At 42.1% G+C, this 26,956-nt stretch overlaps 3 protein-coding genes across 7 annotated transcripts; 1 reads left to right on the top strand and 2 right to left on the bottom strand.

The window, feature by feature from the left end:
- Positions 1 to 938: 938 nt before the first annotated feature.
- Positions 939 to 4,788, bottom strand: klf1 (Kruppel-like factor 1 (erythroid)). Its single transcript, XM_041966732.1, has 3 exons — positions 4,454 to 4,788; positions 2,793 to 3,651; positions 939 to 2,695 (listed from the first exon to the last, which is right to left on the bottom strand). Exons 1-3 carry the CDS (start codon positions 4,541 to 4,543, stop codon positions 2,520 to 2,522), a joined length of 1,125 nt encoding a protein of 374 aa, XP_041822666.1. The 5' UTR covers positions 4,544 to 4,788; the 3' UTR covers positions 939 to 2,519.
- Positions 3,059 to 10,223, top strand: c3h22orf23 (chromosome 3 C22orf23 homolog). 3 transcript variants are annotated; one of them, XM_041966733.1, is made up of 8 exons: positions 3,059 to 3,678; positions 4,367 to 4,573; positions 7,749 to 7,842; positions 7,976 to 8,038; positions 8,387 to 8,560; positions 8,735 to 8,872; positions 9,069 to 9,169; positions 9,374 to 10,223. In XM_041966733.1, the coding sequence occupies exons 3-8, from the start codon at positions 7,749 to 7,751 to the stop codon at positions 9,485 to 9,487; spliced, it is 684 nt and encodes a 227-aa protein (XP_041822667.1). In that variant the 5' UTR covers positions 3,059 to 3,678; positions 4,367 to 4,573; the 3' UTR covers positions 9,488 to 10,223. The 3 variants fall into 3 exon arrangements, with proteins under 3 accessions (XP_041822667.1, XP_041822669.1, XP_041822668.1); XM_041966735.1 differs by lacking the exons at positions 3,059 to 3,678; positions 4,367 to 4,573 and adding an exon at positions 5,938 to 6,499; XM_041966734.1 differs by lacking the exons at positions 3,059 to 3,678; positions 4,367 to 4,573 and adding an exon at positions 6,593 to 7,373.
- On the bottom strand, positions 9,349 to 26,837 carry micall1a (MICAL-like 1a). Of its 3 annotated transcripts, none has more exons than XM_041966728.1 (16): positions 25,905 to 26,837; positions 22,889 to 22,937; positions 19,118 to 19,259; positions 18,719 to 18,819; positions 17,312 to 17,460; positions 16,347 to 16,942; positions 16,190 to 16,250; positions 15,563 to 15,993; positions 13,559 to 13,908; positions 13,339 to 13,473; positions 12,433 to 12,559; positions 12,188 to 12,278; positions 11,816 to 11,889; positions 11,332 to 11,446; positions 11,180 to 11,226; positions 9,349 to 11,034 (listed from the first exon to the last, which is right to left on the bottom strand). In XM_041966728.1, the coding sequence occupies exons 1-16, from the start codon at positions 26,045 to 26,047 to the stop codon at positions 10,895 to 10,897; spliced, it is 2,751 nt and encodes a 916-aa protein (XP_041822662.1). In that variant the 5' UTR covers positions 26,048 to 26,837; the 3' UTR covers positions 9,349 to 10,894. The 3 variants fall into 3 exon arrangements, with proteins under 3 accessions (XP_041822662.1, XP_041822661.1, XP_041822660.1); XM_041966727.1 differs by having other exon boundaries at positions 13,559 to 13,950; positions 15,572 to 15,993; XM_041966726.1 differs by having other exon boundaries at positions 9,350 to 11,034; positions 13,559 to 13,950.
- Positions 26,838 to 26,956: the final 119 nt, after the last annotated feature.

The raw sequence follows: 26,956 nt of genomic DNA, 5'->3' as shown, positions 1-26,956 counted from the left end.
ACTTACAACTTTACATGCATCATAGGCACAAAGAGTAGATCTCTTCATGAGCAGCAAACTGATGTTAAGTTTGTTAATTTACTTCAAACAAACAACAAACAAATCGCCCACTTATCATGTTTACCTGGTCGTAGTGGTAATGATATCAATAAAGCACCTGCAAAACTAAAACAGACGCGTCATCATTTGAAGTAGACGCTTACACTCGAAGGTAACTGAAGAAGCAGCTTAGCTTTCATATTTGATTCCATGAACATCTGATACTTTGTTATCTTTTACTGGTGATGATGCTACACATCATGCTTGATGTAAATATAACTCTAACAGAATCACTTCTGTTTTTTGTTTACAAGCAGATTAATGTGTGAATGTGATTAGTGTGTCTATGTGTGTGTGTGTGTGTGTGTGTGTGTGTGTTACAAATGCCGCTGAATGACTGTGTAATTGTGTTTGCTTTACTCTGTTTGTGTTTCCTGGGGCCATACATGTCTGTCCATGTGTAGGAGAGTAAAAAGGGAGCTCCATAATATGATGACGACCTCCATCATCTGACATAATCAGGGTGAATCAGTGAGCACTGAGTTACATAAGCAGATTCTCGTCCTAACCTCACCCTCACCCAGATTAGAAACACTGCAAACACAACTGCCAACAGCCTGCTGCTGATGGCCTCCTGGCATGATGCAATGGTAGAAGACTGCCACCTACAGGCCAAAGGCTGACAGTACACTTTGCATTTATATTGCAAGAATCCTACAGGGGAAAAAACAAACATTTAATTGTGCTTTATGCAGTCCATAAAGCCTCTGAGCACACCACTTCAAATGCTGAGCTGATGCAGTCATGATGCTCCATACTGCGCTGCTGGTGCTGTATCATTGTTAAGACGCCTCAGTAAATCATGTCATACAGAGAGGCAGTTTTACAGCATTGGAGGCCTTTATTACAATTATGACGATGAAAACAATAATTAAAAGACTTTAAAGCACTCTTTGGAGCATATAAAAACATTGTACAATAATATAGTAATCTCCTGTAGACATAAAAGATTATGTCAATAAATACATTGCTCATTTTTAGATGATTATAAACAATTAAGAAAGCTGCAGATTATTTACAGTTTTACATTCTGCTAGATGACAGAGACAAAAGCATATATGTTTTTTTTCTTAAATTAAAATTCCCCCAAACAGACAAACAAAGTTTGGTGACAAATATACATAACTCTGTATTTACTGCATAATCACATAATATACCTTTTGGCTTGTTTGCATTACAATCAATATTACTATTAACAGAAATCAGGCAAAGATATCGGATCGTCTCAGCACTAATAGAACTAAGCTTTGTCACCAAGCAGTCATGACTTTGTTCAGCTTTGTGCCATGAGATCCTACAGGATATACTGCTGTGCATTGTGTTATAACCCACATTACACACTTTACTGGTAGGTCTTTTGTTAGTGTTAATGTTTGCTGTCGACATGCCCACAGTGCGTACAGTGTTTGTCTAAGTGGCCCTTACTGCTGAAAGCGCACTAACTTTACACTATGAGTTGTGCTGGTCCTCACAAAGCACTCAGAGAGAGTCGCCCACTCACTCTTAGTCAGGTGCCAACACCTCACTGTGGGAGTCTGAGTCACCAAGGTTACGACTGAATGATTTCCAAGTCATTAGTTCAAGAAATCTAAAGTGGAACATCGACTGTCACGTTACAGGGAAACTAACAGGCGACTGTGTTTACTGACTTTGTGGAGTACTGCTGCATCTGTCAAGAGGAAGCTGTTAGAGGCCTTTTGTGGCTCCAGAAGGAGCTGTGTGAAGTCTGACAAATTGCCTCAAGTGATGTCACTTGAGTCTGTGTCAGTTGTACAAGTGGAGACAACTGAAGACTAGAAGTTCAACAATAAAAGGGGCTTAGAAAGAAGTGAGCTTAGCAGATCTCTGTATACCGCTCCAAGACACACCACAATGTCCAGCAGAACTGTTCACAGCCAAATGCAGTTGGATTGTGGGTAATGTAGGCTCCATGACTGTTCATTTTAAGTCCAACCATGTCATAGGAGTCAAATCAGTAGAGATTTAAGCAGTGGATGACAATAATTTATTTAAAAAAGAAGGATAATTTCCTGTGTTGAAGGCTCCTGAATTAAATTTTTTTCACTTGTCTTTTGAAGGTAATCAAAAACAGACAAGCAAATCAAACTGCTCCCCCTATGCAGTGCTTTGCCTTCCTAGCACCAGTTGTGTTTCATGTGGGCCTGTATTGTTGACCAGGCAGACAATCAAGTACTGACCTTAACACTGGGAACATTTAAGTTAATATCTGAGGTCACATGGTCCCAAATTCATTTGTCCAGTGTGCTGATTTGGGTCAGAATGAGACTCAGTTCAAATCATCGTAAGTCTTCTACCTTTTCATTTCTTTGTTAAGTGGCAGTGGTGTGCATGTGTGTGTGTGTGTGTGTGTGTGTGTGTGTGTGTGTGTGTGTGTGTGTGTGTGTTCATGAGTGGGAGCATCAGGTGTGTCTCTTCATGTGCAGAGCCAGGTGGTCGGAGCGGGAGAAGGCCCTCTGACACAGCAGGCACTCGTAGGGTTTTTGGCCCGTGTGCTTGCGGTAGTGACGTGTCAGCTCGTCTGAACGGGCAAATTTCCAGCTGCAGCCCTCCCATGAACAGTGATAAGGCTTCTCCCCTGGAGAGTAAACAGTAACACAGATGGTAAATACCAAACAAATGCATGAAATCATATCTTCTAGCCTAATGGTGACAGACAGGGTCACCTGGCATACCTGTGTGGGTGCGCAGGTGAGCTTTGAGGTGTGAGCTCTTGGTGTAGGTCTTGCTGCAGCCAGGGTATTCACAGCTGTGCATGGCGGGCCTCTTTTTCCCCGTAGGCCTTCGGCCACGCTTCCCCTCCACCCCACCAGGGGGCAGCTGTGGCCCGACCAGCAGGGGCTGCTGGTGAAGGGCCAGATGACCAGTGGCCTGGCTGTGGGCGTAGTCACAGAAAAGGCTGGCGTTGTGGTTAAAGTGTGGCATGTAGCTGTAGTGTCGAGGGTCAGGGGTCACCACTTGAGGTGGTATGAACCTGCTGTCAGGGAAGGTCACCATGGAGGGGTGTTGCAGGGGATAGTAAGGGTTAAAGTCACATGATGAGACTTTACTGAGGTTTCCTCTGCTGTGCCTCTCCACGCTGCCTCCCTGGGGGAAGCCAAACTGATCTACATTCGGTAGACCGGGGAATGAAGTCACACCTGCTTGGTCATCTATATAACCATGGTGGTACAACTCTGGCTGGACCGATGCTGTGGTTTCAGCAGGGGACAGGAGGTCCGCCATGAGGCTGCCACTGTTCATCTGCAGGTGCTCCTGTCCTGGTTGGTCCTTAAACATGGCCACCTCTTGGTACGCTCTATTTGGGTCTAACTGTGGGAGCCGCTGCTCATTGTTGTCCAGTGAGGGGTTGAGGTCCGGCGACGGGCTGCTCCAGTCAGACAGCAGGAACTCAATGTCCCAGGATGCCTGGCTGTCATCGTCCAGGAGCTCCTCTGTCATTTGCTGGGAGACGTGCATCTGCTCAGAGCTGCTTGGAGACAGTTTGTTACTGAGAGAGTCCAGGGGGAGAGAGCCAGTGTCAGACTTCCACATCTGGATGGTATTGGAGAGCATTGAGAGGTGATGAGAGATTCCCGCACATTGCTTTTGCATTTAAAGGACAGGTTCACAATTTTTCAAGTTTGTCTTAAAATAATAGTCATCTATCCATGTGTAGCATTATTGGTTGCTGTCATTGTTCCCTCTGTCCATGCTGGCTGTAAAGAGATTCATCCCGAATACATGTCAAGTGTAAGTGCTGGGTGACAAAATCCACAGTCCTGGTTACATGTAAAAAGGGTTCAGCTGAAGCTGCTCTGAGGCTTCAGCAGGCTGAGTTAGACAAATCAGCTACATATCTTCCATTTTACAGTCTTTTTAGTGCAAAACTTTGTGTTACCATGGCTGAGCAAGCAAACAGTGTGGAAACACAGACACTCAAAAGAGTGCAACTTCAAAAGCTACCAACTTGATGCGTCTAACTCAGGCTGCTGTAACGTCATTATCATTTAGTTTAGAAGTAATTTTACTTCTGGTGTCCCCCATCATTTGCATCGTCATTACTTTAGGAAGGGATCGCTTTGCAGCCAGTCCGGACAGAAGGTTTACAGCAACCAATAACTCTACCACCGCACATATGGGCACGCCAGATAATAAAAAAATGTAAATCTATCCTTGAAGACATGAATTAAATCAGTACAAAAAACTAGTGTGTCACTCCCTCAGACGTCTTCAGATCATGGAATTATATTTATTACTCTGGTTCCAGCTGTTCACTCTTCAGGTAACAAAACAGTCACTATTCCTGTCACTGTGAAGGAATCAAAGGACTGAAGAGAGCTGTAAGTGTACTTACTTTCATATTGTCACTGGAGTGAGCGAGGTTGGAGAAGGAGCTGAAGGACGGGAGCACGGCCTGAGTAACAGCCATCAGGCACTGTGACATGGACGCCGACTGACTGTGGTAGCAGCAAAGGTGAAGTTTTTCTTTTCTTTTTTGCTTTTCCTCTCTTTTTCGATTGTTTACATGACCGTCTTACCCTCAGCTAACAGAAAGTCAAGCCCAGGCTCACCAGGCCCCTCATCCCAGTCCACTCAGCGCTAAAAGGCCGCAGAAACGGGTTCTTAAAGCTGTCTCCTTTTCTTCATTCCTCCCCTGCTATCTCTCCCTCCTCTCTCTTGTCTATCTCTGTCAGCTGCAGGTCTAACTTCAAATCTCTCTTTTTCATGTAGGTTTTGACCGTTAGGAGGTGGAGCGTAAGTGTGCTCCTTAGCGTCTTCATCCCTTAAGATTGTTCATTCACAATCACTTAAAAAACTACCTCACCACGGACTCACTGTCTTCCTGTTCTACGAATGCATCATTCTTATATATCAGTACCTAAATGTTATTGCTAAGCTGAAATCACCTTTTCAGTGTGTGAGTACTTTATTAAATCAGTTTGCCCAGAATTTTATTATGAGCAAAAACATCTTTAAAGATAAAAAAACTTCAGCAGCTGCCAAAACATGTGGACTGACTGCTTCAAAGTTAAGCTTGACAGGGTGATGGCTACCTCACGCAGGAAGCACAGCAGTTCAAATGTAATCAACATAGTTACTCAACAATTATTATGAACAGTTTTTTCCTAAAGAAATTCAAACTGATTTGTGGAAATGATCCTTTAGCTGTAAATTAAAGGTAAAATCACATAAAGAGAAGGACTCAAACATTTATTGGGTTTTATTTGAAATAGACTGCAAATGGTGATTTTTCATGGCCTCGCTGTCACAGCTATTGTATATCTACAGTCTGAAAAATAAACGCAATTTCAGTCACCCCATCTAGGTTTGGCATCAGAAGACGTTTAGTTTAGTTGTATACTGTACATAGTTTCAGAGGCAATTCAAAGTCCTGCATGCATTAAAGCATTTTCAAAATCTAATAAACAAGATAATTAAAATAGGATAAGAAATAGGATAAAAAGTAAAATAAAAATAGACAACATATATATAGGAGAATACAGTTACAGTGCAGTTACAGTTCTGTAAAAGGTTGCCTCAAATTCAAGTGCAACTTTATTACGTGCATGACATAGATTTTTGCTTTCACTCAGACACAGGACGTAAACTAGATTGATTGATTGAACCTCGATGATCAAAGAAGAAATAAATAGCAATAGAAAAATGTAAACAGCAGATAATATAAATACAGTATAAATGTAATATTAACACACATTAACAGCATATAAACATAAGAGACATAATAAGCTTGATATAAAAAACACATCCAAAATATATCTTGTGCAGAGCGAACTAGTGTGTTTGTCCAAAAGCTAGTAAATGTAAGCAGGCATGTGATATAAACACGGTGTAGAAATGTAATGTAACCACAAGTAATAAAGAAGTTGACAATAGCTTCTAAATGCTAATTGAATTGCTGCAGAGTAATGCAGGGCTCTCTGTGTTCTTTTCATTCACTAGTGAACTGCTCGTGTGTGTTAGTGCATGAATGTTTGATGATGTATAATGTTCCATCACAGAGACATGTCAGTGGATTTCTCTGTGATCCTTTATGACAGAGCAACTTACAGACTTTCAATATATGATACATAATACATACACACACACACACACAGGTTGGTCTCTGTCTTCTCAGTGAGGACATGCAGCTCTGACTTCTGAGAAGAACTATGTGTGAAAGGTGATTATAGTCTGGCTGCTGGTTATCTGCTGACATGGGGCAGAGGCAGGCTGCTGTCCCCACACAGATAGCAGACCCCTGACTGCTGCTGATCCCCGATGACGAGTTCGCTACTGATAAAGACTCTCTTTGCCTCAGAGTGATGGCAACACAACACGTCCACTGCACAAGCTGAAAACTGTGGTGGCCAGAAAGACATCACATAAAGTCCATCTGCAGGTTGTTTATTTGCCAGAGACAGACAGTTCACTTCCAAAGGCCTTCAACTAACTTGTGAATGTGTGTGAGTAAGATAATATGGTGAAGCAGGAAGACACTGAAAGTAGAAGAGATAATGTGTGCTTGTAGGCTATGTAGTCGTAGCCTGAATAATGTAGAAAAAATCAAATAAAATAATTTGGAAAAGATGAAAAGAAATGAGATTTTTAGGCTTCACATACAGAGCCTCATCACACCCAGTTTAATATGAGGTACTGGAATCACTTTTCTGTATACTGAGTGCCTATTTTTTATATCCTTTCTTATAATTTTGCTTTTGGGTTTAGTGATATTATATGAATATATTATAATCCCTGCAAGGAAATTCGACAGTTGTAGCTGCAAAGTGAAGAGAAACGTTACAGTAGTATTAAAATTGTAGTATTTATATTGCATTTTTGGTTTTAGTGTGGAAACACTTGACTAAAAGTTACTTTTGCACATAATCAACAGCAACTGATGGAATTTTCAGCATAAACAACAACAAAAAGAAATCTGTCTCTGTCTCCATCTAGTGGCCATATGTTGTCAAAGTGGTTACCGCTTTAGAAAAAAAAAAAAAAGAATGGCTAGCTTTCTAAAAAACAACGTTACAGCCAAATAGTCAGTGTTCAGCAAAGGCTGGTGTGACACTGACATTTGTTTGAGTAACATTTGAAGTTTGGAGCACAAAGTCCGGTCATCACGCTGCTTCAGCACGGAAGTGCTTGTAGCTTGTTGGTTGCTATGGCAGCAGACTGTTGCGCTGGAGAGGACGCTGCCGTCTGCGCTGGAGTTTGACAAGCGAAATTAGCTAAAGCTAAGAGTTTACGAAGGACTTGTGGAAAGAAAAGAGGTGAAGTTTGAGCATGCTTTACAGTTCTTTTGTCAAGTTATGGCCTTTCTTTTCGTATTTCTTTCATAGAGTCAACTTCTCACCTTTCTGACGTTCAGCTATTATTGTTAGCCACTTAGCATCGAGAATGCTAGCTCACTGCAGTTAAACACAGCTTAGCTAAGCTATAATGTGACATTTTAGTTATTGTGAACGCAAAGTCAGCATCCAAGTTTCATTTGTGTGTTGGCTTTACAGTTGTGAATCGGAGAATCTCCCTCTATCACACCATTTAAATCAATATAGCTGCCTTTGTTCAAGTTTTCAGTATGACAAATATAACATTAAATTAAGGCTCACAGATTGAGGATGCTGTCTTCTGTGTGTCTCGTGCAGATGGAGGCGTCCTCACCGAGCAGAGTTGGCAGGAGACTGTGGAACAACCCCAGAGCCACCCACTACAGCAAGGAGACCCAGGATGTGATGAGATGTGAGATGATGCGCTTGTTGGTATTCTGGTCTGGGTGGTTCAGCGTAATTGGGAAACATAATTAAGAGTTGAGTGTGTGTTGAAGTACATACAAGTGTTTGAAATTGTACCCATTCTCTCTCCTGGTGCTCAGTAATGATGCAGGAATCATGGCTCACCAACCTCCAGAGAAAACAGATACGCGAATGCCTCAAGAGTAAGTGTGAGACATGTGGATGAGGGAAACAGTGTGGTGATCATTTGTGTGATTGTTATTAACATGCTGTTATTGTAAAACTCAGTGCATGACATATTGTTAAACATTCAGACCATATCATATTATGGCCCAAGGGTAATATGATAATAGGGGCCCTCTGGTGTTTTCTGCCCCTACATTGGACTCTCTGCTCACATTTGCAGTGCACCAATTAAAACAATTTCTCAATGAGCACTGAATAATAAATGTTGCTGCAATACTCCCTCAACACACTATTTCAAACATTTAGCGTTACTACATTTTTTTTTTTCCATATTAAAAACTTTGCTTTTTTAACTTTCCCCTCAGACGGAGCAGCTTTGCCATTGACCGCTGAGCCCACAGCAACAGCTCCCCCTCCTCAGCCTAAAATCAGCAAACCTGTCCAGAAACGCCTGCTGGGCAAGCCTCAGAGACGTAGCGCTGAATCTTGTCGTTCGGGGAACAGCTACATCAGAGAAAAGTTCTGCCCTGGTCCTACAAGTATGTTCTTCTAGCTGACACCGATATTAATTCTGCATTTATGTGCTTTGACAGGCACAACCTGTTTTATTGTAAACAATGGCAATATACTGTAGGTCACTTATCACTAAATCTGAATTACTTTTTCTTTTCTGCATCCCGAAAAACTTTTTTTTTTTCACCATTTCACTCTAGGAGACTTGGAGAAAGAGAAGAGGAGGCTTCAGAGTATTATGGCAACAGGACAAGAGGAACCCACAGCTGTGTCTTCCAAAAATGTTCCTGCATGTGAGAACCCAGGAGTGGTGGAGGAGAAAGATCGGTATCAGGAAGGTGCGGCTGACTGCACAGAAACAGATGATGTACTGTAGAGGAGTTGAATTAACTGCTGTAGCAGAGAGGAAATGTTCCCAGGAAACAGATTTGAATTAAGATGTTTTGTCTTTGAGAGCAAGATGTGCTACTCTGCTTGACTAAATATATCCAGCTCCTCTTAAATAAGTCTAATATCAACCTGTTTCTTTTGTAGTTCTAGATGAGATAGAGGAGAGGATGCAGTTTCTGGCAGATATGGCCTCTCTGGGCAAGGAGAAGCAGTACATCAACATCATCAACACGGAGATATCCCAGGTAAACAATGGTTCACATATTGGCTCAAATCAACCTGCATTATGGGTTTTGATAAAGCTTTTGGTAACACGTGTTTCAACTTTATTGTTTTATCGTTATGAATGTTTAGTGTGATGTTTTTTAATCAATATAGCTAGACAGACAGGACAATAGCAACTTAGAGATCTTTAAAATTGCATGGCTGTGTCATGACTCCACTCACAGAAAATCCGAGAGCTGGAGGTGTCGAACAAAACCTGCTGTCACAAGAAGGATGGAGTGACATCTGAGAGGAAAAGAGAGGCTGCAGAACAGACAACCGCAAGTCTGAACTTGTAAGAGACGGGAGAAGACTCACTGCCACTGACTGAACTCTTGGAAATAACTTGGAAACCAGATGGTGAAAGCAATGAATTTACAAAGCATTAAATATTTACATTAAGTTATTTTATTCCTCTGCCTTCCAATGTCAGTATTTTTAAAGTATTTATAATCCCGCTGCTGTTTCAGGACAATGTATATCTGACAGAAATGTGAGGCTACAGAAGCCCTTGGTTTCAGCTGGACAGGAGGACAGGCACGGAGCAGAAACACAGACACAACAGAGATTACCATTTAAAATGAAGGACAAACAGACAAAACAGAATGAGTAAACATACTGACATTTACAGAAGCTTGAACAAATGACAGCTCATCCACATATGCAGTTAAATAAATGGCACTCACACAAACAATATTAACACGTTTTTTTTGTATCCATTTTAAGGCAAAACATGGAAACATAGAGCAAGGCAGAGTAAAATATAAATTAATGATTGCATATTCAGGTTTTCCCCAATGGTTAAAACTGTTATAAGCTATAAGGTCTTGCTACAGTTGTTAAAACCCTGTAAATCTGCCTTTTCTAATATTTATTATTGCATGTGTGAACTTTCATACTAATAAACCTTCTAACAGAAATGTTAAGTTTAACACTTTTAACTCTACACTGCTGAGACCTCAAATTTTCTAGATCTGATTTGGAGTCTCCCACTTCGTCTCGAGTCACACACTCCCATAAATACTGTATCTACTGTCGTCGACGTCTTTGATGATATGCATTTACACAAATGACACCATCGCAAACCTATCAAACTAAAAACAAGGGAACCACAAACAATCATAACATAGCAGCTAGAGCTTAGGTCTCTGTTGTTGAGCATTTCATGGGTAGATGATGTGAAATTTAAAGCAGAGTTCACCTTAAAAAACTTTTCCTTTCACGAGTACCACAGGATCAAACCAGACCTTCTCGGATATCCATCTACTGACCTTTGGAATCAAGGAGCAGAGGAAATACAGTAAAAACTCATGGCTATCAGGAACCAACTTGCATCCAAATGACTTCATTTAAAGTTACCTGACCAATCATACCTTTGCCGACCCTTGATAAGGGCCAGAAACGCCGGGCAATGCAAAGATAGTGGAGCAACACACAACAAATGAGTCATTTAGAAGCCTACTAAAGGTCAGAGATCTTACAAACATGGCAGTTCTTAAAGCGGTTGAGCTGTTACACAGTCTCTTTAAAACACAACTGAAAGTCGGTGATGTAAGTTGTGAGCAGGGAGTGGATTCAGGGTTGTACTTCAAGTCATTAATGACAATTGAAGGAGACCTCATCTTATTTTCTTGACCTGATGCAGTCTTTTCCAACATCCTTTATCTTGGTATCATCGTATCCTCTTGGAGGAGAATGTGTCCTTTCTATGGCGTCTTCTCCTTGCGGGGGCTCTTCCCTGGTTCTGATTTATGGCTCAGCCTCTTGAGAACCTTAATGGGTTTGAACTTTCCCCCTTTTTTCTTCTGCTGCTGCTGCTGCTCACCCTCCGGATCCTTATGGAAGTCTGATGAGGAGGAAAGTTATGTTAAGATTCACATAGCTTCTAAAATCAGAAAGTAGTAGTGCAACATCTATATTTTAGGATTACTAAACACTCCCATCTACAGAATCTTTAACCTGCTACAAATGCACCTTCCTCTTCATCCTACCTTTTTTCTTCAGCATGGCTCCGATAAGTTTATCCTCCTCCTCTTCCCTGTGACAGAAAATCTGTTAGACTGCTGGGCATCGTAAAGTATCACTGATCAATACACTCTGGGTCAATGCAGAGATACACAGTTAGCTGCCAGTCATTGATTACCTCTGCCTGTCCTGGTCCATGCTGTTAACTATTTGGTTACGCTGTTCAATGATGGTCACCAGCTCAGCCATTAGCTCCTGCTCCCGACTCTTGTCCTCCTCGGTCCAGTCTTTCTCTGAGAGGAGAGAGAGGAAGAGATGATGATGTATGATTCCAATTGGGTTTCTTCCAGTTGTATTACTTTACAATGTGAATTAACGTAGTGCACTTGCACTTTGCGGGTGTCTGAACACAGCAGTTTTTGAATTATTGAAGCAACAGCAGAGCGTCCGTAAGTAAAACCATAAATGCAAATCCAAGGTTTTATTGAACCCATGTGCAAAAACTGTCATTTTTCTGCATATAGTAAAATATAGTGGTTGCTCTTTAATATAATCTGAGTGTAGGTGGTCAGTGTGGTCGGCAGTGATTTGCTTTTGTAGCCCGAGTCAAGCAAACACAAACAAGCAGCGGATTTGACTGGAGGCATCATGGCCAAACACACCTGGTTTGTTGAGAAGACACCTCAGCTCATACTCCACGTCGGCTTGCCTCTCTTCCAGGTTCTGTTGCTTCGCTCTGCAGTGAGGAACACAGTACATTACACACTGGTATCCTCCGATTCACTTTTAAACTTTTTTTTGTAAAGTCTTCATGTAAAATTATTAATGAGTCTCAATATGAAAGGCTGCAACACAGAAAACGTCTCATCTTGCCTGAACAATGCTTGATTTTCTTTCCCCCTGACTCAGGAACTTGACTCATTAGTTACACTGAATAAGTGGGATATGACTTAAATTCAATCCACGAGCCAGCCTGATTGGCATTAAACCCTAAAATCCTCTAACATGCACCCTTGCTGCAGTCTAGTACTTACGTGTATACCAGCTCAGCTTCTCGTCGTACTAAAAGGTGTTTCTCATGGATGAGCGTGAACCAGTCCACCAACAGGTGCTCCTCATCCTCATCTGAAGACACAAAAGAGCACAGAGATGTACTTGTTATGTTTCCATTATGATGTATTGTTCTTTCAGATAAATTCTTTTCGTCTAGGGGATAATTTTTTTTAATCCTACACTTTTGTGAGCTATTTCAACTGGAGCAGCCAGTGTGATGTGTTACCGTTAGGGCTGTCCCTCAGCTTCTTCTCCAGCTCCACCCCCCTCTGCTCCAGTTCATCCAGCTGCTTCTCCAGCTGACTCATCTCCCCGTAGATGTCCTCTACTGGGATGTACTGATCTGACTGCACCTGGATGGATGTTTGGATCATTAGAGTACATATTCTTCTGTTTGACACAGGTCAAACAGCCATTCTTTTCAGTGCTAAAACATACAGTATTTGTTTTTGGCTTTCCACAAGGATATGGAGTAGGCAGCCAGGGAGGAAAAAGTAGCCAGCTATCTGAGGGATTTTCCTGACATGACACAGGCCTGTTACTTTGACGACAATGCCTGTTTTAGTGTGTGTTTATAATGTGTTTTAGAGATGGCTCTGCTGTAAAGCGAAATGTAAATAAAGATAATTCATTAATTTGTGCCTTCATTAAGCCTATAAACATCTGTCGTTTATGGAAAAAGCAGTGCTTTCAGAGGACTTGAGCTGACTGCTCAATCATCAATCAACAGTGTTTTCCAGAGTACCTTGTCTAATGAGGAACTCCCCTTGATGCAATTCTTAATCTGTCTTGTCATCAATTATGTTGCTAATGTTTGTCACTGAACACTGAAGGCGACTCTCCACTCTCTGCCCAGCAGGATACAACCTCTCAGCTGTGCATATGCACACACACACTCATATAGAACATGTGGAGGCAGACAGATGGGCATCAGGCTCGCATTGTTTTGAAGCAGAGGCTAGTGGTTGTAAAATGTACACGCACAGAGAATCGCAACTGGCTAATCAAAATTATTTTATTGGAATCAAAAATAAATATATAATAAAATAGCCAGTTGGACCTAAAAGAGTAGTCGGCTGTTTGGCAAGCAGCCGGAGCTTATTGCTCTGTGTGTTCCCTTTAGGTTTTGTACCTTGCGTTTGATAAGAGGGAAGCCATGGCCAGGGGCTGGGGGTCTTGCAGGACGAGGGCCTTTTGGTGGTCTGGTTTTGGATTTAGCAGGAGAGGGAGAAGCTTTCCTGTTGAATGGGTTCTCCTTACAGATCCGCTAAAATGAGGAAAGAGAGACAGCTGGAATACGATGTGCAAAGCGCACTGTTTTATATCACTTTATTTCTTAGCTGCCCTATTACCTTATTGTGGGACTGGGTTTCTCCTGAGGCCAGTGGGCTGGGGGTTGTTGGGGGTCGTGGTGGAGGGGCTCCAGTCCCTTTGGCCCCCGAGCTGCGACCGGTCTGTGGGGTGGCTGGGGCTGAGCTGGCATTTGAGGGCATGGGAGAGGGGTGGGGGCTTAGGGAGGGATGAGGCAGACGCTCGGTGGAGGAGGAGGAAGGAGAGGCCGCAGACTCGCACGGCGAACAGATGGAAGGCTCTGAGACGCTCTTGGTGAAGGCGTGTTGCTGGTCGCTGCTGGCACTGCCACCCGACGGGGGCTGGGAGGAGCTGTGGTCTGAGCCAGAGGACAAACTCTCTGTGCTGAGAGCTGGAGAGGGAGAGCAAGACGAGGGCTGAGAGTGAGGGAGAACTAAAGAGGAGAGGAGGTGTAGTCAAAACCAAAGAAAGCAGAAATGAAACGGAAGTATGAAATCAAAATCAAGTTGGGACAGAGTGAAATGGACAGAGGATGGGGAAAAGAACAAAAAACAATGAACATCTGTTTACAACACCCCACACTCTGTACTACATCCTCACTGTTCCAGTTCAACTTACATTTTAAATTCGAGGTTGTTTGAATCTTCACTAAGATTTGGAACCCTTTACATATATAACTGTACATCGATCTTAATAATAATGATAGACTTTACATGTATGCAAATGGAGATTAAAGTGCTTTACAACAAAGAAATTACATGCACCAAGTGCTTCATATAAAACAGCATAAAAATATGACATATAATGAGATGTAAAAATAAGGTCTTACATTTGATGGAAAATAGCACTTACTTGATAATAATAGTAAATAAAAGATCAAAAATTAAGATGAAATAGAAACAGAATAATGTCAAAAGGTTTGTTTCATAGCTACTTAATGCACAAAAGAGAGAATTAAGGATATGAAGCTGATTCTAGGTGTGGACTTTGCATTTGTCGGGTGCTTGTAATTGTTTCTCAATGAGGACGTGCCAGTGATGCGCATTGTCATGGGGCTGAGAAATCTGAGACAACCAAAATACTGATTACAAATCTGTGTTCTACACTGTTATGAATCAAGAATACACTGATGATCTCAGCAGATATGAAGGCTCTGGTCAACCACTCACAACTAGCGTAGTGGATGACAGAAGGTTGTAGAAATACCAGAGCATAAGAGATCAAAAACACTCTATAGGATGGGGCTGACTAATTACAGACCTGTCAGAACCTCGAGGGGTTCCACAAGATGTACAGCCTCAAGAATGCAAAGGCCAGATTACAGGCAAAAAACAGTACAGTGACTAACAGTGGAACAAAATATAAAGGATCAGATAAGACAAAAATCTTGTCTGCTCAAACACAAGCAATGCATCAGCATTCACTGGATAGCACTGATCATGCAGACAATATTATCATACAAACAGCCAATGCGATCAAAGAACTTCCAGGACAAAAAGGTCAGTGTCCTTAACTGTCCAAGTCAATCATAAGACCTCAGTCTAATAAGTCCATTCAGAGTTCACAGAACTAAATACTAAATAAAACTTTTATATTTCCGTATATTCATTAGTCTAATTACATTTGATTCAATAAACTGAGAGTATGTTTTAAACAGGTTTAAGTTCCTGCCTAACACCCTTACATCAAGTTGAAAGTTGAAACTTTACTCTCATAGTTTCAATAGCAGTCTACTGAAATGCTACAAAAAAATGAAAATTGTTTTCCAATCAATCTCCAAATAAATGTCCAAATACTGCTCTTCAGTAACATGTAGTAGCAGCGTGGGGAACTAGAGCATGAGCAAACACGTGTTCTCCACCACAGGCTTACACATATACACCATACCACCGAATGGGTCACTGTGCACTCCAGAGTGCAGACTTACTGGTGAGGTGATATCACGTCTTGTTTATGCATTTTTTAAAATGACAAACAGCCAGGCAGATGTGTCATGACGAGAGCACAGATCGATGTTTGTAAAATGCAATGCTCTTTGAACTGACCTTGGTTACCTGCAGGTGGCTGTGGAGCACGAGGTGCCGGCCGTTTCTTACTCTTAATGTTCCCGGGGCTGGCAGAGCGAGACGAGCTTCCCCCACTAGGGGGAGTGTCAGCACCTGTCGCATCTGCTGCCCGTGTGATGCTGTACCACGGGTGACTAGCCACAACTGTGGGTGGAATCGCACTTCCTTCACTTCCCTCCTCGTCCTCTAACTCATTACTTTCATCATCATCATCCTCGTCGAATGGGTTGGCGGGCGGAGGGGGCGTGCTGGGTCTGGAGCCCTCCCCTTTGAGAGAGGACAGAGAGCCTGTATTGGGAGGTGTTGCCAGTCCGGCAGGGGGAGGGGCAGGGGCTTTCTTCTTCTTGGGTTCTGATTGGACCAGGGCGAGCCAAGGTGGGTCTTTGGGTTTATGGGTGCCACTGGACAGGCTGGACAGTGAGATATACAGACAGGGATGGGGGGGTCACAGAGGGAAAGACAACAAACTACAGCCAAATGGAGGCATGAAGTGGTAAACAACTACAACACACGCTGCAAACAGAGAAAGACTATGATGATATGATGAAGGTAGATGAAATGGTGGCAATGGACAGAAAAAGAGATATTTAACAGGAGTTCGGCTACCTTCCAGGAGACTGTGATCTTTCTCTGGGTTTGGGAGGAGTCGGAGGCTTCTGGTTTTCACCTGTGATTTCAAATAAAAATGGAAAGATGAATATCAACAGATCCTATCGTCATCTAAAACCATTTATATTCTGCAGTGAGCCCGAACCAACTGTACCGTCTGCTGCACGGAGGAGCCGAACCCGAGGGGCAGGGCGAGGAGGAGGGGTGGGTTCAGAAACCCGGCGGGGTGCCGGTACTGGCCGACTGGCGCCTTCATGATGAGTGACAGGTGTAGAAGGGAGGTCCCCATTAGTCGTTAATTTGGCCGTTGTTACAGTATCTTTCTCTTTCTCCTCCTCCTTCTCCTCTATCTCTTCGTCGCTCTCATCAAAAGGGTTAGGAGGAGAAGAAGAACGGGGTACCTCCTCTGTCTTTTCACTGCCATCCGTGTCTTTCGCTTTGTCCAAAGAGTCTGCTTTATTTGTTGGAACAGCAGTGACTGTGACAGAGTCACTGGTAGGCATGTCGGCACTATTTTGGCTTACTGGAGAAGGAGTCATTGCCTGGTCCCTCTCAGAGGGCGAGGTGTGAGGAATAGTGCTGCGACCAATCCTGGAGGACTGAACTACCACCGGCCTCTTACTAAGATCTGGCCGGCCGTTTTGATTGGCTGAAGCATGCCTTGTAATGTGATGCGCACAGACCAACGCCCCAGAGTTGCTTCCAAATTTGTAGGATCCAGGAAGCAAAGTGCTGTGACACTCTATGCACCTGAGACAACAATGACACATGAAGACAGTGAGATTTTACACGGGTCAAAGACTGTTGAAACATTAACTTCAATATAAAGCTAAAAACATAAGTAGTCTATCAAAGTCCATCCAAATAATACATGTATTAATGCATATATGATAAAACAAACTGAACATTTCTTAATGCAGATAATTCACATTAAAAAGATCCAACTAGTGAAACATGGGTAGCGTTCACCACGGTAACCACAGGTGTTGCCAAATGTTACGTCTTAAGGATTATCACTTTAGGAAACTCAAAACATCATCTTTCTTTCATTTCAACCAAAAATAAAAAAAACAAATCTATAAAACTCAGGAAGACAGGAGGCGTAGCTGCAGTATTCACCTGAAGCAGTTGCGATGGTAGAGCTTGCCGTCCACCAGAAACCTCTGCACCAGGTGGACGTGTTTCTGGCAGGCGGCGCAGGTGCTGCTCAGTGTGCTGCCCTTGACCGCTGCAACCGCTTCTAGACCTGTCTGCGCGGGCTGGCTCGGCTAGCGCAAGCGACCGGGACGTTGTTCGCAGGGAGCGGCGAGGGAGAAGACGTCAGGGGAAGGGGGGAAGATGGAGAGTAATGGGGGAGGGGGAGATCAAACACGGAGTCAGGATTTCAGGATGCGGATTGTTCAAGTTGTTTAGCTAGCTACATCTACTTGGTTAACTGCAACGTCTACTGCTCATGGATCCATGTGGTTCACTACTGCATTTCTTTTTCAGTTTAAAACATCATTTGACTGATCCAAATAGGTACGTCATGATAAAAAAGTTTTTATTAGTAACAAAATCCAAACAGCTTGGGTTAGTGCCTCTGGGAGCCACATATTTCAGATATGACTGATATATAAGATTGATATTTTGCTTTTAGGCTTTTCATTTTCTTTCTTTTTTTGGCTCTTTTTATTGTGTTAAGTAAAAAGGGGTTAGCAGCAGCATATTCCAAAACTTGGCACACAGTGTTAGGATTGTACTACTGTTAGTCTTTCATGTAACAAGAGATGGTTAAAAAAGACTGACCTAACTGTTTAGCTTTCACCTCCTAACCCACCCCCACCCCCATCCTACTGCCTAGGCTCAGGACCAGAGAGTGGAGGGGGGATCAGATGTGAGGAGGAAGAAGAGCAGGAAGAGGAGGGAGTGGAATGGATTTCCATCTGAAGGGGGGGGAGGGTGGAAGTTGAGGAAAAAAAGATGCCAGTACATGGAAGTATGGGAGTGGAGGAAATAAGTTGAAGGAATGCGAAAGAAAAGAGAGACAGGATACAGAGGCTATCTTTATAGACTCTACCTCTGTTGCTTTGCTCTTCCCCTGCTGTGCAACACAAAGCCCACACCAGGGAGTAGTAATTACAAAATCCTTATGTGGATATTGTACATTGTCGTACTGCAATGGCAGGATGGGATTTGTATTGTACAGATCTGATGACCTAATACCCCAACATAGCACATGCAGAGTTATACTCAGATAATCCATGGCTTTAGATACACACCAATATACTACCAGGAAATATGTGAGGTTTCAGTCTGCTTATCCGGCCTCCAAAGGATATCATTAACAGAATATTACTTAAAAAATACAGCTTGTTAACATGCAGCTCCAGTAGAGTATCATGCAGAAATAATGTAGTTCAATGACGCAGTTTTTATAGGTATTATGTGTGGTCTAGACTAAAAAACAAAATCATAATCAACACATGCACAGGGTAATTCTTGTTCATCTCTACGCCCTCTGCTGGTGCCAAGTCTTGTTCTTACCTCAGACTCAACAACTTTGTCTTCCAAAGGGGTCGGGGGCCTTTTCTGGGCTGGCTCATTATGACCAACAGGACTCAGCCTTTTCATGCAAGGGGGGTTTGCTGTGGACAAGGAAGTCATTGGTGAATGATATAAACTAATCAGGTAAGTTGCTGTCATAGCCAAGAGTTACACGAGCTGCTTCATCTGAAGATGTGCAGAGGGTGGAAAGTTTTTATGGTTCTGAAATTATGATTGGTGGAGAAAAAAAAATACTAAAAGCAGCATTTCCATAAATCAAAATCATCACATGGAAAAGTATATGGCGAAAATTGTAAGAACATTAACCTCAGACATTATACGCCTTTTATGTTCGCTTGAACGCTTGAAGTGAAATCCAGCTGAATTTACTGTACGCACCTTGAGACTTGTTGTTGAAGAAGTTGTAGTACTGAGACACGTATGTGATGATGCTGAGGCGGTCAGGCACTTTCATGGACACCATGTCTTCTGGGTCCAAAAGGGCTGGAATCCCCAGCTGTGACTCTGCCACGTCAAACGCCTATGATGAAGCATGCAGCAGAAAATGGAGAGAAAAGATAGGAGGGATGTACATCAGTAAAAAGCTGAGACACTGTAAGCAGTGTGTTTACGTGAATGCCAGTAATAAATTCTAATAATAATAATTACTGCCAATTATAACCAAAGGCAGCCATCTAATGATTCAAACTGTGTCCTACTCCCTGTTATTAATATTGCAACTGACTGTGGCATTTTGGTCTGATTTCCATAAGTGTTTTGGAACAATTAAAAAAAGACTGCATGTTTTGTCAACTGTATATTTAACACAACATCAAATGGAAGTTATTTATAATAGATCTTCAAAAATGAGAAACTCTAGACAATTACCATAAAGTAGCTGCAATGGAAACTGTTGACATGGAGGTCTATGGATCACTTGTGTAACTGGGACAATGTTAACAGAAAGACACGCTGCTGTTGAGTTTCAGATATCAGTCTTCATCGCTTCGAGCTGCACAAACGTCATTGTACTGGGGTGGCACGAGAAATGTCAACGATTGTATCTGATATGATAAAGCTGAAACTATTTGCATGGCTCAATCCCATTTGCGGTGAGTGAGAAAGTATTTTTTATTCACGAAGTCAAGTTACTACACACCATGAAAATGTTTAACTTAAACTAAACCATTAATCTGAGTATGCACAGAATTAGAGTTATTTGTCTCAATGTAAACATGCAGCAACTAAGGGCAAAATAATATCCACAGATACTTAGCATTGTCCACCAACCTGCACATACTTGAGGCCTTGAATAATCTAACTCTGCTGACAAAACATCAGTCATTTGCTCATAATATAATGTTTTGTCCCTTGAGGATAACCGTCAGTCTAATGAAAAATTCCACTAAAGAAATGAGAGCAGGTAAGGTTACATAACACCAATACAGCTGTTGGCAGTGATGCAACACTGAAATAATCCAGCCAACAAATGCAATCCATGGGCAAAGTGGAAGTAAACCCAAATTAATCGAAATGCATTGTGCTGCACTGTGCAAATAATACCTGGTTTACAGCTAAATCTGTTAACTCTTCAAACTAAATACTCTCCTGCAATTTATCTGAAATGAATGAATGCTGTGGAAACTGATATACTCTAACAACTGCCATTACACAGCCACAAGCAGGAGAGGTTAAATATCAGGTACTTCCCACCAGTCACTTAGAACTGAAGAAGCCCCTTGAATGAGAATCAAAAAGTTTCTACAACTAATTGAAAATGCCAATCGGTCCACTTTGTATGAATCTATTTTAAGTGAAATGCTAACATTTTGATTAGCGGTCCAGATAAGTGCTGGAGTTCAAAACATTCATAATTGAAATGCTTGGTTCTTTGCAGTTCAGTCCAGTGTGCATATGTGTGCATATGACTCATGCTTCTTCCAGAATGACATAGTGAAGCAGGTCAAGTGTTGACCTGCCTTCATGACCCTCCTCCAAACCTCTGTTAAATGCAGGTCTGACCCTTTGGTAAACAAGTGTTTCTACTGAGTGTGACCAGACGTTTCTGTTTACTTTGTTCATTCAGTGCTGCATGCTTGCATATACATACTTGCAGGCTGAACATTTCGGCGTCTGAGAGGAGGGGCCAGGTTTGAATGCTGTGTTTACAAACAGTAACACAATTCCAATAGTGTACCTTTAAGTGATGTCTGCCAACATACCCTAGGTGCGGCCAGTGACTTGAATCTGTTGCGTACTGTTAAAGAACTTCGACACCTTTTTGATTGTAGTATTCTAGTATATCTAGTTGTTACACCACTTCCCATGCTTGTTTGTGTAAACCATTTATAAGAGAACAAAAACACTTTACAGACCCACACTGTATGATCAATATGAATAGAAATAATATTGTACAATATGAAAGATGATATAAATTTACTAAGATTTGAACTACTCATGTGAAGCTAAATGATGGGTCAATAAAGAACAAGTTTGTTGGAAAACATTTCTTTTTAAGGTTTGGAAGGTGCCCTGTATGCAATGTTGATTACTAGCCAGTCACATGCCTGTTAAATTGATGGACTGCACTACTTTTGGTAGTTTTACAGATGGTAACAGACATTTTAAACTTGTGATACAACTTTTTGGCCTGTGCTACAATACATTCAACCTCTGCAGCACCACATATAGCATTGTAATACCTACAATTGCACAATGTAGGCATTTTATACATTGTGCAAGAGCGAGAATACACATGAGCAAGTGACACAATGTGAGCAAGTGGAGGGAACTAAAGTGGACACTAAAAGTAACTTTACTTACTACCTACACAATGCAATTCAGAGTCATTCTATATTTAGCAGTAATATATGTAAAACTGAGTCTCTGAACGCTGACAACGGATCAACCTGTGGCAGTAGTCATATTTGAACAGGGTCAAACATGGGTTGCCTGTGAGTAAATGCTAGTGTGTATGTCTCCTGTATGAAAGGGGTATTAGAAATGTAATTCTTGGAGAGAGACAACCATGAACATAAAAGGCGCTTACATGATCTGGGTCCTTAATAGTAAAATGTAAAATCTGAATTTCTCATTCAGGCTTTGGCCTTATGGATACAGTGAATTACTTGCTTTGTATATAAAAACTCAAATGACAGCCAGCACAATGGCAGTTTGTTTCTGGTGCTACCACCAACTACCTCACTTTCCCTGAAAGCTGTTGGATAAAAAGAATGTAAACAGCAGCAAAGCGCTGCCAAAGCTTAGCTCAGACTGAAAATGAGGAGACTCCCATTTCATCCCTCAATGTGCTGTTGGCTTACAGACAATGTGGAAAAACCCGACAAGGGAAATGTGATTTTAAAAAGTCCTTGACTGCTTTCAATCCACAGACTTATAATAAGCTGCAAATTCAGCATTTCTGCACTCGAAATCCCCTTTACATGGTCTCTCCACAGGCTTATGTCAGGAACTTTTTTGTGATCCTGAATTCTCTGGTTTCCTGCCTCTTTCTGTTCGCCCTCAACAGGCTCCATCAGGATTAAGTAATGCTTCTCTCCACACATACAGTCAACTACACTGAAGTCACACCCACCATGGTTGCATGCAATTGTAAGGTTTAACCATGTTATGGCTGAATGCAGCACACACGGTAACAGATGCAAAGTCTGAAGCTATAGGAATATAGCTATAAAGCTGTGATATGTTAAATTTTTCAGACAAGCCCCGTTTTCCTTATTAAACAGAAAAACACATAAATACACCTACTGAATTCTAGTTTCTATCTATGACACACTTAATTGCCTTGTTAACTCATTACAGAACATGTTTTATTCAAACTTGACATAAACAAAACTGCCTTGGTTTCTCTGTCCACTGTCCAACCATCACCAACTCCAGTTTGGTCTTAAGTAAACGCTTAATTCACAGAGTTAGATGTTAGAATATTCTGAATCCACACGTTGTTTTCCCTGCAGCCTCCCTGTGCTGCTGCTAGCTTACTTGTGCTGCTGGGTCAGCTCGCTGAACAAGAGTCTGCCATTGCTCTCACTTGTTCTTCAGAGGCAGACCATTAAAAAAATCAGCAAATCAAAATGACAAAAACCGCAAAAAAACAACAATACATTCATTCAATCTGTAAAAAGCTGCAGAATTGTAAAATTGACTCACCAGTCGGTTGTTCTCGTAGACATTATCTTTAGACAGCGAGCCAAAGTCTCTGGAATGACAAGACAGAAAAATGTTTAACTTTGAAACAAGATAAGGCTCAGTATGCAGGTAGTCAGTGTCAGAATATAGCCTCAAACAACTGCAAATAATAGTATCTGCTTTCATATCAGGACTCTTGTAGAAGACCATAGAGAAGTACTGTACTGTACTATCGAAGCCATGCTGGTATGGGATGGCACTGTATTGGTAACTGTAGCTTGCTGACCTATTTCCACTGATGTTATGAACCATCAAGAAGCTATTATTGGCTTGACAGCATGACAGGCGGGAATGGTGAGCAGTTAAGCTTCCCAACTACCACAGCTGATAAATGGTCCCAAACCACACATAAATGATGCCTGATGTGAAAAACTGCCAGGACAAAAGGAAAGAAGTGGCTATATGAAACAGGAGTGATGGGCTGATAATTACAATGCTCCGCTCTGAAATGCCTAGAGCAAGGAACTAAAGCCACGGCTCACACCAGTAAACATCCTGCAGTAAAACTGGAAAACGTCTGAGGTGTTCTGGGATGAAAGTGTGTCTACACAAGTATGCCTATGTTTACACAACTTTGCAGTAGTAGGACAACAGTATGGTGGGAGAACACTATGCCTTGGAAAGAGTTTGTGGACCATGTGGAACTCTCAAGAAGGCAAAGCCCTGTGAATGAGCTCCGTGTTGGAGCCACACAAAGTGACCTCTGTTCTCTCTAATCTAGTTCCCATGGTCACAGACACACTGAGCAGCAGCTATAATATCAAGATCATGTCAAAACAAGTCCACTGAGTCACATAGCCAGATGGAACTGCAGCAACTTAAAAATCATTACCCAAACTGTCGTGAGTTAAAATTTTTGACGCTCACAGAATAGACAGTGCCAGCAGATACTGACATGGATGATGAAGCACGGTGTGTGATAGGCATTGCAAACCTAATCCAGTGTGACTCATAGTCTCACTCAAAGATTTATTTTGGGAAAGAGGACTGCTGGGGACCTGTGTGTGTATGTGTGTGTCAGTTTTTTATAAATCAACATGATCAAAACCTGGGTGAACCAGTATATCTGCTAAATCTGGTTTCATCTGACTTGAAAAGTTTGTGCTAGACCGTACAGGATTGGGATTGGTGACTGTCATGACAATCAAAAATGAATCTTGTCATGTCATGATCAGCAGTTTTGGTAGAGAGGGAGGTGAGACAAAACAAGTAGACTATGGAGGCAAATTTCAAAACAGAAAAGGACATGTAAAAACTAAAAAGTAAGACCAAGAAGATGATGGTACTGTTTGATATATTGCTTGATAAAGCTTTAACAGTAGCTGCGTATATGAACACAATTTAGTTTGACTGCACTGTCCCATGCACTTAATTTAACTAAGCCACGGGTGATCTATTGTAGCCATATCTACTGTCCAGTAGGCTGATTGACCGTTGGTCTCAGCTGAAATTCAGTTGAGGCCATTTGCTGTACTAACGTCTTTCCTGTACATCGGTTTGATGTATTTGGATGAGGATACACTGGCTGCAGAGTGCAGGGCAGTGCTACAACGGCCTGGCCCAACATTAGAGCTAAATCCAGTTTGACAGGCGGAGGTCTCAGCTGCAGATTAGCCTGACGGACTGTCTGTCTGGATCAGAGAGAGTTCGGTTGGGCCATTGCAGCTTTACAGAGGACTGAACAGGGAGGCATGCTGGGACACAAATTGAAGAGGCAGAGCTCGAAAGCAGGGTCTTTAGGATTTAACTACTCTCTTTACTTTCTGCGTTACTGCTGCGCTGTGTTTGCAGATATATTCCACTTCACTGACTTGTCCTTCAGTGACTGGTCCACTGGATGTTTGCTCTACTGCCATCCAAGCATAGTCTAATTTGCTCACAAATGTCTGGACCACCTGAGAGGTTAGCAGCATGACCAAGATGCTTAATGTCTAAAATCATTCCATCACACCACTGTTTTTCCTCCAAGACAAAGGAGAGACATCACATGTCATTTACCGGATGCTTTTACACAATCCTACTTCAACAAGGGTCGTTGCCTTGTTCAGACAGAATCAAACCAGCAATGACGATGTTGTCAACAGCCCTATCCAGACACACATGTCCAATGTGAGCCATATCTGAGATTCTGCGTGTTTTTACCGTCATACAAATCAAATGATTTACCTATCCTGATCAGCATTGATCTGGCCCTCTTGTATGGAGATGAAAGCACTGGGAGGCTGATCATAACTAAATAGAACATTCTTTGTGTTTCTGGTGCTTTTAAACAAACGCTGGTCACACTCACTTATCAACTGTAAATTAATGAATGAGCAAGAGATTTTCTGTTTTGATTGCTGCCAAAACAATGGCTCTATCTCTATATCAAGTCATTTTTAGCCACACTGATACTGCGGTTGTATTTTGTGGTAGCTTCCGCACTGTGTGTGTGTGTGTGTGTGTGTGTAGGTGTAAAATGCAGAGAAGAGGGGTGTGTGTTGTTACAGACAGGGCATGGCCTGTCAGCCTGAGTTAATTACAGCACACTGGTCTCTCTCTCTCTCTACACTGTTCATAAAATATTTCAGCTGTTGGTTTTGGCTATGATGAAACATACACACAAACATTATTGAAACATACAGCGCTGACAAATACAACATAAATTACATGGTTCAAGACAGCTTTCTAAATTCAAAAACACTGATCTTTGTTGACAGGAGCAGTACATAATCCAAAACCTCAAAAACCTGCTCTGCATTTGTATCCTGAATGGATTAGCACGCAAGTTATTACAGTATTTGAAACCAGTTTCAAAGAGAACAGTAAGTAGCCCGTGTCCTCAAAAAGATGAGTTCACCTTTCACTAAAGCCAGCCAAATCCTGTCATCATAGAAACCTACGTTACCGTTAACTTGGTCTTAAACTGTTCTCATACGTAGCTGTATGTTGACTTGATTAGTACCAATGTTACATCGTTAGAAGTCGAGTTACTTACATTAATTCTGGTCTGTACCGATGTATGATGGCACAAAACGCCAAACCGTCCCGAAAGGACGTTGACATGTCCCTGATTTCCACATCGTGATAATTTTCACACTGTATCCGACACCACTCCTGGAGAGCCTTCAGAGATCCCATGACACTGTTATCATATGAATCCAAGTATTCTTGTCAATAAAATCGAGAGGTTTTGTCCCAAGCGTGACAGGAGACAACACCAAGTCTTTTCTCCAGTCATAAACGAGTCATCGGCAGCGTTTCAGTGGAGGGGCGACATCCAGGCAACACCCGATACATTCATCAACAGCCAGTGAGTCACGTTAAAAACTAGCATGGCTTGTAAGCTAGCTAGATGTTAGCTAACTTTTACAACAACAAAATGCATTATGCCCCTACTTTACCTCCTGTACCGAGTTATTCAGATAGCGATAACTGCATCTGAACTGGAACTGTGACCGGAATCACTGGATTAAAAACACATCTGATATCCAAAGTTCATAACTGTAGTTTGCCAACAAAGTTCCTGGCGTAGTCAATTTAGCTAACTTGCTAAAGTGGGTACGGTAGCCTGCTGCTAGCCAAACGCTATGTCTGCAGTTTGGAGGTTTGCTTCTTATGGTGAGCGCTGGCAGGGTGCGGATTGTCTGTGGCAGTTTCGGGCGATGATATCGTTTCCGTCGATGCAGAGGTGACAGTTTCCTCCTTGAGGTGGACCAGTACACGGTTTTTGTTTGTTGGTGCAGTGACTGCAATGGCTGATAAAACGCTGAATAAAAAGTCTGTCTCGCGCGCTGCTCGCGACGCCCGATTGACGACGACAAAATTAAAGCACACTGTAAAAAATACTATGAGAGTTGATCAAAGCAGTCCAGCGCCGGTGCCCAGACATCCTAGTCACACTGATTGAAGCGTTGGCGACCTGCCTGCCACCCTGCTCAATGTCACGTTATTGTACTATTTGCCCAACCGGGGGAGCTACAGAGTCGCTCCCCCAACGTACATCCACGCGATATGTTTCAAAAATCACGCGATAGTGTCCACTTGTTT

Source organism: Chelmon rostratus, chromosome 3, assembly GCF_017976325.1.
Source record: "Chelmon rostratus isolate fCheRos1 chromosome 3, fCheRos1.pri, whole genome shotgun sequence".
NCBI lineage: Eukaryota > Metazoa > Chordata > Actinopteri > Chaetodontiformes > Chaetodontidae > Chelmon > Chelmon rostratus.
This window is presented reverse-complemented; position numbering and strand designations above follow the sequence as displayed.

Bases quoted from the DNA above. Each gene is read 5' to 3' on its own strand.
- klf1 (XM_041966732.1), bottom strand. From the start codon at position 4,543: ATGTCACAGTGCCTGATGGCTGTTACTCAGGCCGTGCTCCCGTCCTTC. The intron at 3,652-4,453 runs GTAAGTACACTT...AATACCATCCAG, and splicing joins ACTCCAGTGACAATATGAAA to ATGTGGAAGTCTGACACTGG. The intron at 2,696-2,792 runs GTATGCCAGGTG...TTTACTCTCCAG, and splicing joins TCACCTGCGCACCCACACAG to GGGAGAAGCCTTATCACTGT.
- c3h22orf23 (XM_041966733.1), top strand. From the start codon at position 7,749: ATGGAGGCGTCCTCACCGAGCAGAGTTGGCAGGAGACTGTGGAACAAC. The intron at 7,843-7,975 runs GTGAGATGATGC...CCTGGTGCTCAG, and splicing joins GACCCAGGATGTGATGAGAT to TAATGATGCAGGAATCATGG. The intron at 9,170-9,373 runs GTAAACAATGGT...CTCCACTCACAG, and splicing joins TCAACACGGAGATATCCCAG to AAAATCCGAGAGCTGGAGGT.
- micall1a (XM_041966726.1), bottom strand. From the start codon at position 26,047: ATGGGATCTCTGAAGGCTCTCCAGGAGTGGTGTCGGATACAGTGTGAA. The intron at 12,279-12,432 runs GTAACACATCAC...TTGTGTCTTCAG, and splicing joins GCTGAGGGACAGCCCTAACG to ATGAGGATGAGGAGCACCTG. The intron at 11,447-11,815 runs GTGTGTTTGGCC...CTCTCCTCTCAG, and splicing joins GTGTCTTCTCAACAAACCAG to AGAAAGACTGGACCGAGGAG.